The sequence below is a fragment of the Lepisosteus oculatus genome, chromosome 3 (genome assembly GCF_040954835.1).
Source record: "Lepisosteus oculatus isolate fLepOcu1 chromosome 3, fLepOcu1.hap2, whole genome shotgun sequence".
NCBI lineage: Eukaryota > Metazoa > Chordata > Actinopteri > Semionotiformes > Lepisosteidae > Lepisosteus > Lepisosteus oculatus.
In genome coordinates, this window is record NC_090698.1 from 15,808,598 (window position 1) to 15,824,097 (window position 15,500).

The following is a 15,500-nucleotide window of genomic DNA, read 5'->3' on the forward strand; positions in this document are numbered from 1 at the left end:
TAAAGAAGCCCTTGAGCGAGTTCCCATTGCCTGACTGTGCTCACTGTAACTGTAGCCATGGAATCAACTCAACACACACAGATCTGCACAGCTGCAACTTGCAGCATTGTGCTACTGTCACGTACGAAAACAAGCTGGTTTAGTCCGAGAGTTTCTCAGAGATGCCCCTTGGGGTAAAAATGTGCTTGCGCATTTCTTAATATACTGAAGGGGAGCTTCTTTTTTGCTGTATCCAAAGTACAACACTAGAACTGTAATACACAATTCACTCTTGAAGAGAATAGGAAGCAACCACAGGGGTTCGGTTTTTAAAACGGAATAACATAAGATGTATTTGCATACCCCACAATAAGACACATGTGAGAAAGAACATTGTGTCTGGAATGAGGGTCCTGCTTTGCACAAAGTAGCAAGAAATTAGGAAAAAAGTAACATTTCTTCTACTTTTGGTAATGAAATTTTACATTCCTGCTTTGACTAATGAAAATGTTGTGCAAAGGTTATAAAAAAACACCCGTTCAAAGTGATAGAAACAAGTTTAATTTCATAAAAAGTTATAAAATGAATATAGTACAAAAATAAAGTCTGTAGAGAACTTTGGTTCAGTAACACAATTGAGTGAGACATTAGTTTCACGGTAGGTGATATACAACAATTCTTGTGGGAAACACAACTTCTTGTTTCTCTGCTGTTGAGTCAGAAATCACAACTTTACCTTTTTGTTTTTCTATTTGTGTAGAAACACAAGAACTTCACACGTGGTGAGCACTGTAGCGCTAAAACAAAGGGGATCACAGCAGCACAGTACAGAGGCAGTAATAGCTGCTTTGGGGTAGGACAGCACATGCCAGTGACGCCCACGAGAGTAGCTTTGTACCAAACACACGAGACACAGAGACTAAACAGACAGGAAATGGGTTAATTTGTGTTCAAAGGTGTTTCCAACTATCTGTGAGAAAGTCTTCCTGTATGTTTGATCTTTGCCGCTGTGATTTGTTAAAAGCCATAGGAGTAAGAATTTGTAATGAAGACGTGTGTTGTCACAGTACAAGTTAAGTTCGGGCTCTCTGGGATATCAGGCTACCAGCAGAATTCAAAGTCACAACCGCAACTTGGGTTTTAATTTTTAACAATAACATGCAGATACAGGTGTAAGGTTCAGTCTTGAGGTTTTACTGTACTTGCAAACAGATAAACAGATTTTGTTCAATACATTTAACCTTAATTTTTTCCACAAGTCTGATCATAGCAGGTTGTGCTTATCCTCAGTAGTGTTTTGTTGTTTTGTTTTTTTTCTGAAAATGTGGCATATCCATATGTTCGTTTTTGGGTGTGATTTGAGGATAACAAATAGTCTGTGCCTTGATTTTCCCATGTGGTGTATAGAACAATTTAATAGATAAGATATGAATAAAATGTGTCCAGTAAGCTGTTCAAAGCAAAGACTCCTCTAGTCACAATTATCTCTAACATTTGCACGTTGTGTTGGCCAAAAAGGTAAAGTTAGCGATTTGTTGGCTTTGTAGTTATTTCAATTTCAACTGCGCTGTTTCCAGCATCATACAAACGTTTTTTTTTCTGTTATATTTATGAGCAAGTTCAACTTTGGCACCTTTCAAGAAAAGCTTTAATAAATAAGAAAAAAAGAACATATTTCATCAAACAGACTGCAATAAATAACAATAAGTTAATTAAATCTCAATAAATATTGTCTTTTTTAATATACAGTATCTAAGAATCTGAAAGATGCATTGCATCAGGTACTTTATTCTCGGCCGCAGTGACCAGCCTTGGTGCGAGTCAAATGTTCTGTCGGAGAAAGAGCAGTCTTTTATGTAAACTTTTAAAATCCATTCTGAGCAGCATAGCCAGGTCTGAGCTAACCAATACATGGCTCATACACACAGCTTTCCTTCATTTCCACACTTGATACCTTCAGTATCTGGACCTAGACTGCAAGAAATGCATCCTTTTAATCGCCATTCCCTCCTGTGATGTGCACTGAAAAAAAGAAGGTACTGATTATACAGTACATCCAGCCAGGTAAACAAACATAACAGGAATGAGGGGAGACCTGGCTTGTAACAGCATTTTTCTTAATTGTGTAGTTTCTACTGTCGTCCAGTCTGTCTGTTCTTTTTCTATGGGGTTGTAAATAACACACCATCTGACTGCATGATCAAAAAAAAAATCAGGGTCTGGACAATACATCATTTATCTGTAACACTGGAACCAGTTTTAAAACTCGTATAAGATATATAATCTATCAAAGGGATAAATCTAGGTGTTTTGTCTTCTGTTTCTAAACAAGTACTTGGTTATTTTTGGTGTTATTTTTAACTGCACTTGATCGGGAATGTAAAACACTTCTTATCTGAAATGTGGGCCCATTTTCCTCTGATGCATTTAGGCTATGCTTATGAGCACAGAATCGGGCAGCAGGGAACTAGAATAGAGCCCCTTTAGGCCAGGGATGGTTGAGGCAAATTTGGAAAAAGAGGCTGTAAAGAGGAGTTGTGTACCCAGTTTCCCCTGTGACCTCCACAAGGAAATTGTCGTTGCACCTCTGGCTGTCTAGATGCTAAGCTTAATTTGTTTTCATTTTCCACCTTCCATCCACTCCCCAGAGCTTCCCTGATTCCAAACCTTGGTCCTGTTTCCAGCCTGGCTCCAGAAGTCACCTGCGGCCCCTTGGTTCCTTGTTTCAACCCTGCAGGAATGCGCCGCGTCCTTCCTTTCGGCTTCGAGCCGAGGTCAGACGCAGCCGCATTTCTTGGCGGAATGTTTTGTGAGCGTGTGGTAGACCAGGCTGTCGTCTAAAAACGACAGGTTGTCGTCGAAGGCTGTGGGCCGGCAGCAGGCCTGCGGCTTCACTCTCTCCTTGCCCAGCTTTTTGTTCTTCGTGAGGTTTTTCAGTATCAAGTCGTACGTGGTCTCTGGGGCGTTGCAGGACCCGCTGCAGTACCTGAAAATGAGCTCCTCTTTGGTGTGGTAGCCCAAGTCCAGGTCTGTGACGTTTAAGTGGATCTCCTTCAGCACGCAGCCCCGGCTTCTACTCCTGCCGCCGGATTTCTTCCTGGAGCCGTCTGCGTTCGCCAAGGCCCTCCGCTGACTCCGGTCCCTCTTGCTCCCAGAGGGGACTTCCCCACCCGAGGACCTTTTCAGTCTCTTTATCGCCGCTTGGATAAAATCCGCAACATCCTCGAACTGCTCTGGATTCAGCTCCGGCATGTCGTCTGCATCGGGAAAGAAACGTGTTTGAGACAAGGTAGGTGAAGGTCACCTCTGGGAAGGTCATCAAAAAAGCCTCAGCAACACCAGATAATAGTAAATGTTCCTCAATAGGCAGCATTCGAGACTGAACGTTGTCTTGCTGAGATACAGAACAAAAGGTTCAAACAGGTTTTTTGTATGGAGTTCTAAGATGAATGCTAATGTAAATGTGGAGATGGCATTTCAAGTACCAAAAGCCTTTACATACTGTACCGGATCATTGATCAAGTTAAGGATCAATCTGCATTCAGCTATAAAAATTCAAATCTCTGAACATGTGAATGTTTCAAGAGGTACAGCACGTCTACATGCAGTATCTTCATGATGTTTGTGCTAGCCTTGTCTCCAGCTGAGTAAGCAAGAAATAACCATGATTTGTTGTTCTACAGCCCAAGTGCTGCCCCTGTGTGATGCCTTCAGTCACAGTCTGCTCACACAGGACAGCCACCATGACCGTTTCCCTTTTGCATCAAGCTTAACATTGCAAATCCTTCACAAAGATGCTAGGATAGCTTCTCAAATCTGAAAGCTTTTATCCATGTTGCAGGTTAGATGCTAGTCAGTGCTTGTGAATCCCACACCATGCAATTTAAATGTTGAAAACACAGATTAAAATGTTCTTTGAATAGGTTATGTCACAGTATAACACCATTAACCTTTTGTTTGGTTGGGTACCATTTCTGTCACTTTTCTTTTTAGAGGATAACTCAAGAAAAAAGCAATTTTTATTCCTTAAATCCAATGTAGATGACCCCAGTCTCGGAGAGTGACATTCCAGCACCGTGTTTGTAACACATGCATAATTATCAGTTTATACAGTAATATCAATTCTCTGATCAATTTAGCAAGGAATTTGTTTTATAAACTCTGTAATGTAAAATGCTGTTTGTCAGTAGAATATAAAATGGAACATGTGCAATATTTTCACAACCGGACCTCTAGTTGGTATGCGCCCATACAGTTCTGATTCTGAAAACATCCGGACTTTATAAGGTTCATATGTCTAAAATTTAAAAAATGAAAATGCTAGTAATGGCTCATTTAAAGCTTTTTTTATGTATTGTCAGTGAGTAAAAACTGAGACTTGCAAAAGCCCCCAGTTCTAGGGGAGCAAATTAGACACGACTTCCAGAGCTGGTCAAAATGCATATGTCTTTACTAACTAATGAGTTAAGGTCGACTTTTGATCTGTGTGGAATTTCTAGGTTGTGCTAACTTTAGGGCTATTTTATAAATGTATCCTTTTGACCTTCTTGTAACTGAAGAAGGTTAGTCATAATGTATGTTTTATAGACATTGTAACTCAATGGAGGCATCTATGCAAATAAATAATCTGAAAACTACTGGGTTCAAGCACTCCAGAGCCGGTGTTAGCTGGCTCTGTTTTGAATTGTCTCAAATATTTGACTGAGATTATTTTTAAAACTCGAGGCAGACTGTCCTTGGGCTGTGTGCTGTTGGTCTACATGGACCATCTGTTTTTTATTAGAGGAGCACTGCGAATTCCTGTGACGTTGCCTGTGAATTAGTTATCTGTTTTCGTGATGGAAAATGACAAGACTGGAAAAGCAGATTCCTGGTCACACCAGGGTTCTTCTGCTGTGTCAGACGCACACAGTTCGGTTGCCCTGTGATTTGTAATGAGGAGTCCCTGGGCTGAAAATGCTGACTCATTTGGCTATGCAATGTGGGGTTCTGAGGCTGAAAACACTGACTCATTTTGCTACTGAATGTGGAATCATGAGGATGAAAATGGTGAGTCATTTAGCTGTTGAATATGGAGTCCCATGGCTGAAAATGCTGAGTCATGAATCTGCTGAATGTGTTGATTTTTAACCCTATACAACCCTTGGAAGACCAAGCTTGCAAAGTATAGGAAGTACAAGCCTCACACAGAGATCAGCACTTGGATGATGGAATATTAGCATATTTTACAACAACGGTAAAAACACATAATGACAGTTGCTCACTCACTAGAAAATCCATACACAATAGTAAAAAAGACAGCTAACTTAAGATTTTTCTGTTCAATCAAGATTACATTTTCCTTTATCCAGACTTAAGTTTTATTTGGCTGTTAGTAGGAGGAAATGGTCATTGTCAATCTTAGCAAAATTAATTTCCTCTTTTTTTTTACCCCTGAATGCCAATCACATTGAAACAAAAAAGGTTTTCTTCCTATATACCTTTTTTTCCCATCAAGGAAGATACACCCAGCAAGCCAATAAGTACACCATTCTCCTCTGACTTCCAAGAATGCTCCTTTTCCCTTCAAAAAGAAGTTGAAGATTGGAGAAGATATCTTGGCAGCCCCCACATATACTGTGTAGATTGTCCATTCACAAAAAGACTGTGTAGGAGTCAGGTAGAGTATTACCACAACCTGCTTAACTAACTACATTGACAACATTATTTTTTTAACTGCAGGTACTTGGAACTTTTTGTACAAGAGACTCCAAGTTGCCTAACCTGCAGTCTAAACAGAATGCCATTCTCCTCCTGCTTTAGTTTTTCACTATCTATGCAGAGCCACATCAATCCGGGATATGTTTGGCACCCCCTGAAATTTTGTGAACCTGACTCAACTCATAAAACTGCACGGTGAAAGACTGATCACTCTATGCTCGTGGATTTTGTCAGCAACAGTATAGGGCAGTGAGCTGGCTTTGACGTTGACCTGCTGAATATCATGAAGGCCAATGAGACAAAGATCCTTTAGAGTGACATCAGGGAAGCCAGGATAATAAGGGAAATCCTAGCTCCCATGAGATGAGGCATTCTGGGAAGACCTCCTTAAAAAGTGCTCTGCTGGTCTGAAAAGCTTCCTTAACCTCTTTCCGCACTTGTTTTTTTAAATTTAGATGATTCAAAAAATGGACGTTTCCTTTCCGATATTCCAAAATTCCCCAGCTTCCTTCAGATTCAGGCCCTAAATGTTCCAAAGCATCCAAGGACGAGAGGAGATTGTTAAAGGCATGAGCCAACAGAACAGACCGGAATGCACCTCCTGCAGCAGATCATACAACTTTTAAGATGGCGTTCTTCTCAATGATGTCTTTATATTTCCAGCTGCCGTCACAATTCTCCACCTTTGTGATCCGAGGAGGGAAACAGGCAGGATGTGAGTGGCCTGTGTGAAGGCAGACGCACTGAGGTGCATGATAGGGAGTGGTGGGTTGCGAGTCTGGTCTTGCTGTCAGTACAAACACTCTCGAGTTATTTAGGATGAGGCTTGAGGCAGTGTTGGGAAGCCAGCTAGTTCTGCTGCCAGCAGCCACTTCTAAATAGGCCATTGTGGGGTTTTCCTGCGCCCATGTAGTGTTTTACAATTCCAGAAGCATGTGGAATATGTGATGCTTGACGCCTCATGGGTTAGCTGGAGCAGAAATTGCAGCACGCTTTTGTGCTCTTCCTAAAAAAAAAAGAGCCGCGAGCAAAAAAAGCAGACCACAAAGAAATCTGTCAGACAAGAGCCTGGATGGAACTGCACATCAAAGCCTTTTTCTTTCTTTTTGCGTCTTTCAAATGACCGATATACACAGTTTTCTTTGGTTCTTGTCAGCAAAGAAAGGCAAAGCATTGTAGTTATTGTCGGGCTTGCAGCTCTGTCAGAAGCTGAGTCTTCTGCTAGTGTCACCCAGCTTCCTGTCTGCATTCCAGTTTTCGATCCACACAACACAATACCATCATTCATGCATCAGGTTAAGAAAAGGGTGATCTGTTTATAAATGCCAGTTTTATTTAGTCAATCTGACCCATTCAACATTAAGTCAAAAGTCGTGCCCCTCTGTTTTGAGGTTCGTTGAAACATAAGTGATTGATTTAAGAAAATACATCAATATGTATATTGATGAGAGCACATCTTTATAACAGCATGCCCTCATTCAGTCATGCACAAATGTTCCATATTCTAACCTCAAAATCATAATGCAGTCATAGGCAATTACAAACTGCATTACGTTTGAATGCACAGCCCACACAATAATAAGAATGCAAAATGACATGCAGGGCCAAACCTATTCCAGATCAAGCAGTGTTTGTGTCTTCTACATTTTGTGCTTGGCATTGTGTAGAATATACTGTATATTGTTGTCTCCAGTGTGTGACTCTTGAGCTGGACCACTTTGCTTGCTAACGTTTGTCCTTTGCAAAGGACCATGGGTCTGCTAGAGCACCGATGGATTGGACTACAGGTAATGCTTGAGTTGTCGGAGGCTGTTAGCTGAACCTGCACTGGGTGTTTGATGCTGGCTGCTGCCTCTCTGCACCCTAGTTTTTTAGTGCACGTTTCCCCCGAGCGGCCTGGCGCTGACCAGGTGGAGGGCGGCCTCATTCCCTGTCATCTACTGTTACATTGTTCAGCCGCACTGGGCCTCTGAAGGAGCTAAAGAGCCATGCTGGCTTCCGCAATGTTGGATCAGAGTGTGGGGCGCTCATTCGAAAATTAAGGGCTTGAGTACATACAGTGTGTTTCTTATGAGGACCAATGCTGTGTATACTGTATGTACTGTTATTCACTGTCCTACAGTATGCCAGGGATACTCAGTGCATTAAGTAATATGTTCTGTAGCAGGATCTTATTTGATGTACATTATTTTCTCCCAAAAGTGAGCATAAATTATTCTACGGCACGCTTTTCTCAGTGAAAGCTATAATTACACCCCATCAACGGGAACTGTGATATTATCTCTAATGTGCTTAAAACATATAACCGGTATCTTTCCTTTCTTTTCTTGGTTACTTTTTCCTACCTTTCTATCTCCTTGTAACAAAAGTGGCAAAAAAAATTTAAAAATTGCCATTTTAGTACCCTTTTATATAAAACTACACTTCTTCTGTGGAAAACTACCACAAATGAGTTATATTGTTGTTTACATGTATCCCAACTGAACAGCTTCTTCATTCAGTCTCAATATGGAATTCTTTACACTTAGTCAGCCATGGACAATAATTAAAGTGCCCACTGAATAGCTAACAATCTCAAATTTAGAGAACAAAGTTCACCAAAAACATGTGGGCATGTATGGAGATCTGTGACAATTTAAATTCTTTACCTTTGCAGCTATGTAAAAAAAAAAACTACACACATTGTTTGGGTGCATTCTCCTTGAATTACGATTTCCCAGTAACATAGAGGTTTTTGTCATCTGTTTCAAATCTTTTTGCCGTAGCCTGGCAAGCATACTCTTTTTCGCTTTGCAACATTGCCTTACTTACGCCGATTCTATTGAAGCTTTCTCTTGATTCTAAAGACAACACTGCCTTTCTGGACCAGACAAGCATTCAGGTCTCAGTACTTGGTGATGAACTTCAGAGTTTTTGTCCAAAACCCGGTGCTGTTTTGCGATGGTGCCCGCTCTGAAGAAAGTGAGCCTCCGCCACAGAGCTGTGTTATTGTTCCAGACGCCACAGCTCCAGCCCACACATTATACAAACCAGACCCGTAGATGTCTTTCAGAGCGAGAAGGCAGGTGCTGGGAAATGCTCACATTTCTCGGGTGTAAAATGGAGCCCAGCATCGATTAGTCATAGACCGCCCAAGGAACAAAATACAGCCTCCCATCATACTCTGCCTTTTAACTCAAATATAAGATCACTTTATTGGCAATATACAATTTCTTGTATTAGGAATTTGTCTTTTTCACATACCCCAACTTGCTCTCCATGAGACACACAGACAGGGAGAGAAGCTTGGGGTCAGAGCGCAGGGTCAGACATTTATACCGCACTCCTGGAGCAGCTGGGGTTAAGGGCCTTGCTCAGGGGCCCAACGGAGTAGGATTCCTCTGCCGGCAAGAGGAATTTAAACCAGCAACCTTCCAGCCACAGGCGCAGCTCCTTAGCCACAGAGACACCGCTCTGCCCAATATGATATAACTCAATATGAACGTGTTGGACCCCGGATATAAATTCAAGGAGGAATCAAAATTGCATTGACTTCACCGAGCCACAATCTCTATGCTTGCTGCACCCAACCAGACACGATGAGCCCAAGCCCACAAGTGCCCGAATCCTACATGCTCTGCATAGATCTCTTTGCTTTGTACGGACGTTCACAGACCAAGGTGATACACTCCGTTTCATTTCGGATCTCCACAGATGAAAAATTTAAACATTTCATTCTTGGTAACACTAGACCCTCAAAAATGCCTGGCGATGACGTTTCTTCTCTGAAGACCCACGCACTGCTTCAGCAAACAGGATTTTTAATGAGCATAATCCCAAACCTGATTTCTGAAAAGATGCTTATTTTGATGTAAAAAACATATAAAAAGGTTCAAATATGTATGCCTGTCAACCCTAATTCTATACATGAACTCTGTTATTATAAAATCATTTTTTCGACTGGAGTTGTCTGTTAGCGAAGAGCTACAAATGAGGCTAGTGTTCACAGTCAGCTTATATGAGCAGAACAAAACGTGTGCCTTTTAAATAATTTATTTTGAGCAATATCTTGAATTTAAATGTCTGATTTGCTCTTTATTGCCTTCTTTTGTTTAATTGGAATATTCTAAGAAATGAAGACAGTACGAAAGTCATTCCAATGTAGAAAGACTGACACCACAAAGACTCCAAGCATGAAAGTGTTGATAGCCAGTCAGTCTGGCTTGGTGGTTGGCTGCTGTTTTCTACTGGCACAGATTTGATAGCTGGATTTGAAAGCTGTGTCCTCTGTCAGTATGTGACCTGAAAAGGTTTTGGCTGTTTTCAGCTCTGTCACATCAACACACAGTAACATCCAATTGGATTAAAAATATATCCTGTCAAAAGCAAAAATACCACAACTTTTCTTAAATAAACTGTGGTAACCTAATCCGAATGAGCAAATACCACTTTTCCTCCTCCTCGCTGCCCTTGTAAATGGAGATGTTAAACTGTTAAAATGTGTGATTCTAAGCAATCAATACTTTGTTCCTTGTTTTTTAAAGGTGCAGTTGGTATAATCCTTGTTAAGGAGGTGATAAATAATGAAATCACTGAAAGGAAAACAGCCCGAGGCAATATAAAAGTCTGTGTAAGCTGAATTTTGGCTCTCACATAAAAAGTTTTATATTCATAAGACCTTAAAAAAACTGTGTTGTGATTGTATGATATCATTCAATAATGTTTTTTTCACAAACGTTTATCACTTTCAAAACTTGCAAACAGTCTCCTGTCTAGAGCCTAGTACTTTGCAGAGTGAATGATTGTTGGTGAGCTGAGGTACTGTCATTTGCCATTTTATGAGCTGCAAAAACTTTTGTTCAGCATACAGTACATGTACTCACGGGGACTATAACACAGTTTTCATGGAAAACTAGTACTTAAAGATCACTTGTAACATTTAATAAAATTCTATGCATTTTAGAAGGTCTAGGAAAGCATGTGATGGGAAAATGTATCTTTTCTCTTTTGTCTAATCTTTTTTCTTTTTATCGTACTCTGATAGCTCTCCTGCTACCATTGTGACATTGCTTCTCTAAATCACACTTTGGTGATCATCACTAATCCTCTCCCCATGAACCATGCTCCGTCCTTGAATAAACCAGGGCTAAAACTAACATTCTGTAAATTACAGAAGCTTTATGATAATACTTTAGGTTTGAATCCATATAATCCTTTATACTGTGGTTTGTTTGGTTCAATGCACATTTCATTTACTTTTAGTTTTAGTCAAATTTAACTATTTTTAGAAAAGTTGCTTCCTGTACTGTAAGTTTATCTTATCCTGTTACAGCCTGACTTCATAAGGCATTAAAGGTATTGCTCTTTTGTCTGAAGATAAACATTGTCATTAATGTGACTAAATGCAAACTGAATGTTAAACACTGTAGGGTAAAGTGTGCATAATTATGTTTCATTAATTATATTGTAACAGCATGGGATGACATTAATTTTAAAGCCACCTAAGTAATCTATGAAGATTAAGAACAGCATGTCTCACAGAAATGCAACATTTTGGCATCAACCTCTATCAATAGCTTACTGGAACACAAATCCAAGCAAAGTTTGCATGTCGCAGACCAAAACCTCAGCCTGAGAAATAGTTAGACATTAATTTGTTTCATTTGAAAAATACATCTAAATAACGACAATATAAGAGCAAATGGAAAGGGTTATTTATTGTATGGTGCATTTAAACAGTGTGCAGAAGCACTAGTTTATCTGTTAGCATTGCACAGAAGAGTTCTTGGCATTTAGGGTGTAATTAGACATCTCTGGGTTTCTGATAAAGCTGAGAATTTGGACGGAAATGATCGAATGATATCATTTTTATCATGTTTTCGTGTTAATAGCAAAGAACAGAGTCACTTACACTCGTCTTCAGGGGACGATTCTAAGCTGACAGATACAGATTCAGATCCGTCCAGCAGCAACGAAGGAACTTCGCGTAGCTGTTCCAGAAATTCCGACCTTTTCCCTTCTCGTCTGCTTCTGAAGAGTGGACTCGTGGAAACGGCATTCAGCAGCAACAAACACGTGGCCAAAACATCCCATAACTTCATTTTAGAGTCAATTCCTACGAAGGAACCTGAAATCGGGAAGAAGAAGAATTTAACCGAAAGCATTGTGCGACGCTCAACACACTTCGACGTGTGCAGTTCGTTAACAAGATCTTCTAAAACTACAGCCCCCACAGCATCCTTCCCAAAATCCTGTCATTCGTAGGTTTCACACTTATCTAATTCAATAATCACAATAGTAAAATATATATAGCAATAATATCATAAGGTGAAATAACTAACGCTTAAATATATATTGATTTACCTTTTTAGAATGTACTGTAACCCTAGTTTTATTTTAAGCACGGCATCCGAAAAGCTTTACATAACATTCCAATCTCAGTTTTGTGGATTTGCTGGTGTGTTCGTGAGCAGATCACACTATATGCTTAAACATAAAAATACAATTGAACTCGCAATTTTCTGTCATTCACAGTAGCATCAGTCTTCTGCGGATACGCCTGGTTAGTGGTCCCTGTCCTGGTCAGGCCCTACCCTTGCCCTTACACCGGGCTCCGGTGATCATCTCCCACACAAAAGACACACTTCATTTGAGGATAAAAAATGGCTTGTAGGTAAGATTCTCCTTACGTACAGTACATTTTTTTTTGTTTTGTTTTTTTTGGGGGGTTTAAGGGATGCCTTTCATAAACTTTGTAAAAGAATTGGATGATTGGGAAATGTAGGCCATTTAAATATATATACAGTATATAGTCCCCGGAAAGGCAGTGCTGTACAGTAAATACGCGATCGTTAAGATTTGGTCTATATTAAGATAATATATTTGAGTGTTTCATTACCAAAAAAATAAGAAAATATTTTTAGGAAAAATAGTAAAAACCAGATAATATTGCGGGATATACTGTAGATTCAAGGTATCACCTGAAAGCAGAGGATTGTAGATCTGTTTCTGACACCTTGCATTTGTGAATTTTTTGCCTTTTTATTTTTTGATTTGTCTGTTGACCAACTTGAAACCATTTACTAAAAACGTGCATTCAAATCCTCAATACAATTTACTACGTGAATATTTTCAACAGGCAATATAACAGAAAACCTTATATGTACATATAAAAAAAATTACGTTTTAAGGGCTACGTTTCCAACATTTATTTTCAGATTCGGATACAAATCCTTTTAGGACCTGATATTACGTTTTGAAAAAATGAAAGTACACGTGTAGAATTCATGCCACCAGTAGTATACATTTGCAAATGGAATATTTTCTCATTGTGATTCTGATAGAGAATATTCTAAGTAGGTGTTAATTGTTAAATTGTCAAATCATCGCTGTCTGTTATGCTGTAAATTTAAAGACTCACCTGCCCGCCGAGCTACGTATAAAATGGTACTCACAAGAGAGCACCGAAGATATGTAGTATACAATCTATTTGTAAACACTTTGTGACGAAATGTGAAATGGTCTTTCTGAGCACTCTGTAATAGAGTAAAATCAAGCATCCAGCGGTATCCGTTAAAAAGAAATACTGACTACAATGACTTGTTAAAGGATACTCGAGTTCTTCTCCCATGTTCCGCTGCTCGCATCATTTTCACCGCTGTGTTAGGGCCTTATTTAAACGCAGAAACCACAATAACCTTACAGTTTAAGGTACCGTAGCCTGTGACGCCTGTTTACATTGCCAAAAACCTGCCTCTTGCGGCACTGTACGTCGATAGCCTATGTATTTTGACAAGACCAAATTATTATACTGTATTTAAACCAAAAAAAGAATTGCCCTTATGTGGTGAGCATATGCATTAAAAATAACACTTTTACTGTTGTTGTTGTTGTTGTTGTTGTTGTTGTTAAGCGGGTCATCGTCTTTTCATTCGAAAACCATCGTCAGAGAACTAAAACATGTTCGGACAATTTGTGAACTAAAAGATAATGAAAGGTTTTAATAACAACGCCAGTAATAATCAATAATCAGTAATCTTACTGATATATTTAAGTTTATGAAATATGAAAGTAACTCGACATCAAAACATCAAGCATTTTATACATCTAGTGACTCGTGCAGTGTGCTAGCGTCTCTTATTTGCATATAGAAATTATTTTAGACAAGTGCAGTTAATAACACTTGTTTCGTTCAAAGGCAACACGTGTTAAAGCTAAGGTTTAAACGCATTATACAGTATATCGTAAGCCGTGAGTGCGTAGGTAAAGGTAAACTTTATTTTTATAATAACAAGGTTTGTATGCATAAGGATATATGATTTTTTAAATTAATTTCATTGTTATGCAAAAAACAAAAATAAAACATGACATCTACAATACGAGGTGCGTGTGTTCTTGAAAATTTCCATATTTCAGCGATCGTAATTCTTTCATTAAAGCACTTCAGAATTTGTTTTAAATTGAACGTCACCTGAAAGTGAAGCATGCAGAAAATTGACTTATCTTCTGTTATACGTGTACGTGGTCTATAACGTTTGGACACTAGAACAACGGATTAAAAAATATATATTAAGGCTGCTTGATTATCAACATGTCAAACAAAAGCACTCCAAAGGTGTCTAACAATCCCAACTCACCTTTTATTGGGTCTGAACAGACCTGTTTTGAGCATTAATTAGAAAATCCAAGAAAAACCGCAAGAAAAGCATTTAATTCTTCCAGCGTTGACACACCACAGGTGTCCCGAGAGGGGGAAAAAAATCAAATTTCAGAAAAATCACACCCGATTTATCTTCTTTCCTGCCCGCGCAGGGGATGGGGTAATTAAATCTGCACAGTTTTGAAATCGCTTCGCGTCCGCTCTCAACCGTGCAGAAATCACACAGGGAGCCACAGGTACAAGCGCGGTCAGTCTGTGACCGGTCTCTCTCAAACTCAGTTGTATGCAAACTGGATGCTTAGATCCACGCTAGAAATCTGAGCGATACCCACCATCAGCAACTGCAAGGCGTCAAATGAAGACATCGGGGCTCCTGTAACAGCAGCTGGCTGAGATAGTTTGGGTATAAAAAAAAAACAGCTGAGAAACGGGATCCAGACTCTTGAGTTATATCAAGACGAATACTTTTCAAGAAATGTTAAAAAAATAGGGACAGTCTTCGGTACACGAAGGCAGATCGCGTCACCCAGCAATATTAATTCCAACTGGAATGTCAGAAGTAGGATGAATCGCTTCTACAATCCACACTTGATTAGGGTATCTCCCGACAACGTGAGAAGATCGCTTTTAATCCCCCTTCTGTTCTCCCGGGATAATATGCTGGAAGCGATGAAGGGGGATGCAGGTTTCGACTTAATACAGATGTGCCGCTGCCTGCGCACAGCGCGAACTCTTTGCCAGGAGATGCTGCCTGGGAGATAGATTTATAGGTTTGCGTCGCTGACGTTTCTCTCCAAGTCCCTCCCGGTTTCAGAATCTAAACACAAAGTTTACCTCTTCGCACACCCGGCTGCGTTTACACCAGTGCGAAGCCACGGATTTCGGATGTCTCTGGGCTTATGTCAGCCTTTCAGCATGCCCTGTATTGGATGACCTGCTATGCGGAAGGCTTCAAATATTGGGCAGCGTTCCCGTGTGCTACTCGAGCCTTGCTCATGGAACGAGGTGTCGGATTCCGAGTGGATGCGAACACAACAAATTGTAGTCTTATTAGATGCGTTATTTACTACAGGGAGTGAAACCTGGCGGGCGTCCAGGGTTTTACAGGACCACGAGTGACTGCCAGTTTTCTGTTGGAATATTAAAGTATTACCATAAATCAAGGCACGCAGCCGGTTTTGTT

General features: G+C 40.0%; 1 protein-coding gene across 4 annotated transcripts; it reads right to left on the reverse strand.

Annotated features, from left to right (window-relative positions):
* Window positions 1-1,696: 1,696 nt before the first annotated feature.
* On the reverse strand, window positions 1,697-15,283 carry LOC102695055 (glial cell line-derived neurotrophic factor). 4 transcript variants are annotated; one of them, XR_001477738.2, is made up of 3 exons: window positions 11,570-13,506; window positions 2,647-3,236; window positions 1,697-2,001 (listed from the first exon to the last, which is right to left on the reverse strand). XR_001477738.2 is itself a non-coding variant. In XM_015340260.2 (3 exons), exons 2-3 carry the CDS (start codon window positions 11,757-11,759, stop codon window positions 2,755-2,757), a joined length of 672 nt encoding a protein of 223 aa, XP_015195746.2. In that variant the 5' UTR covers window positions 11,760-11,785; window positions 14,650-15,283; the 3' UTR covers window positions 1,697-2,754. The 4 variants fall into 4 exon arrangements, 3 of the variants coding, with proteins under 3 accessions (XP_015195746.2, XP_006627328.2, XP_069043038.1); XM_015340260.2 differs by adding an exon at window positions 14,650-15,283 and having other exon boundaries at window positions 1,697-3,236; window positions 11,570-11,785; XM_006627265.3 differs by adding an exon at window positions 14,295-15,283 and having other exon boundaries at window positions 1,697-3,236; window positions 11,570-11,785.
* Window positions 15,284-15,500: the final 217 nt, after the last annotated feature.

What these genes read in the sequence shown, in the direction of transcription:
- LOC102695055 (XM_069186937.1), bottom strand. Translation starts at nt 11,822, where the DNA reads ATGCTTTCGGTTAAATTCTTCTTCTTCCCGATTTCAGGTTCCTTCGTA. An exon ending in ATCGTCCCCTGAAGACGAGT is followed by an intron (nt 3,237 to 11,569) that starts GTAAGTGACTCT and finishes TTCCCGATGCAG; the next exon opens with ACGACATGCCGGAGCTGAAT.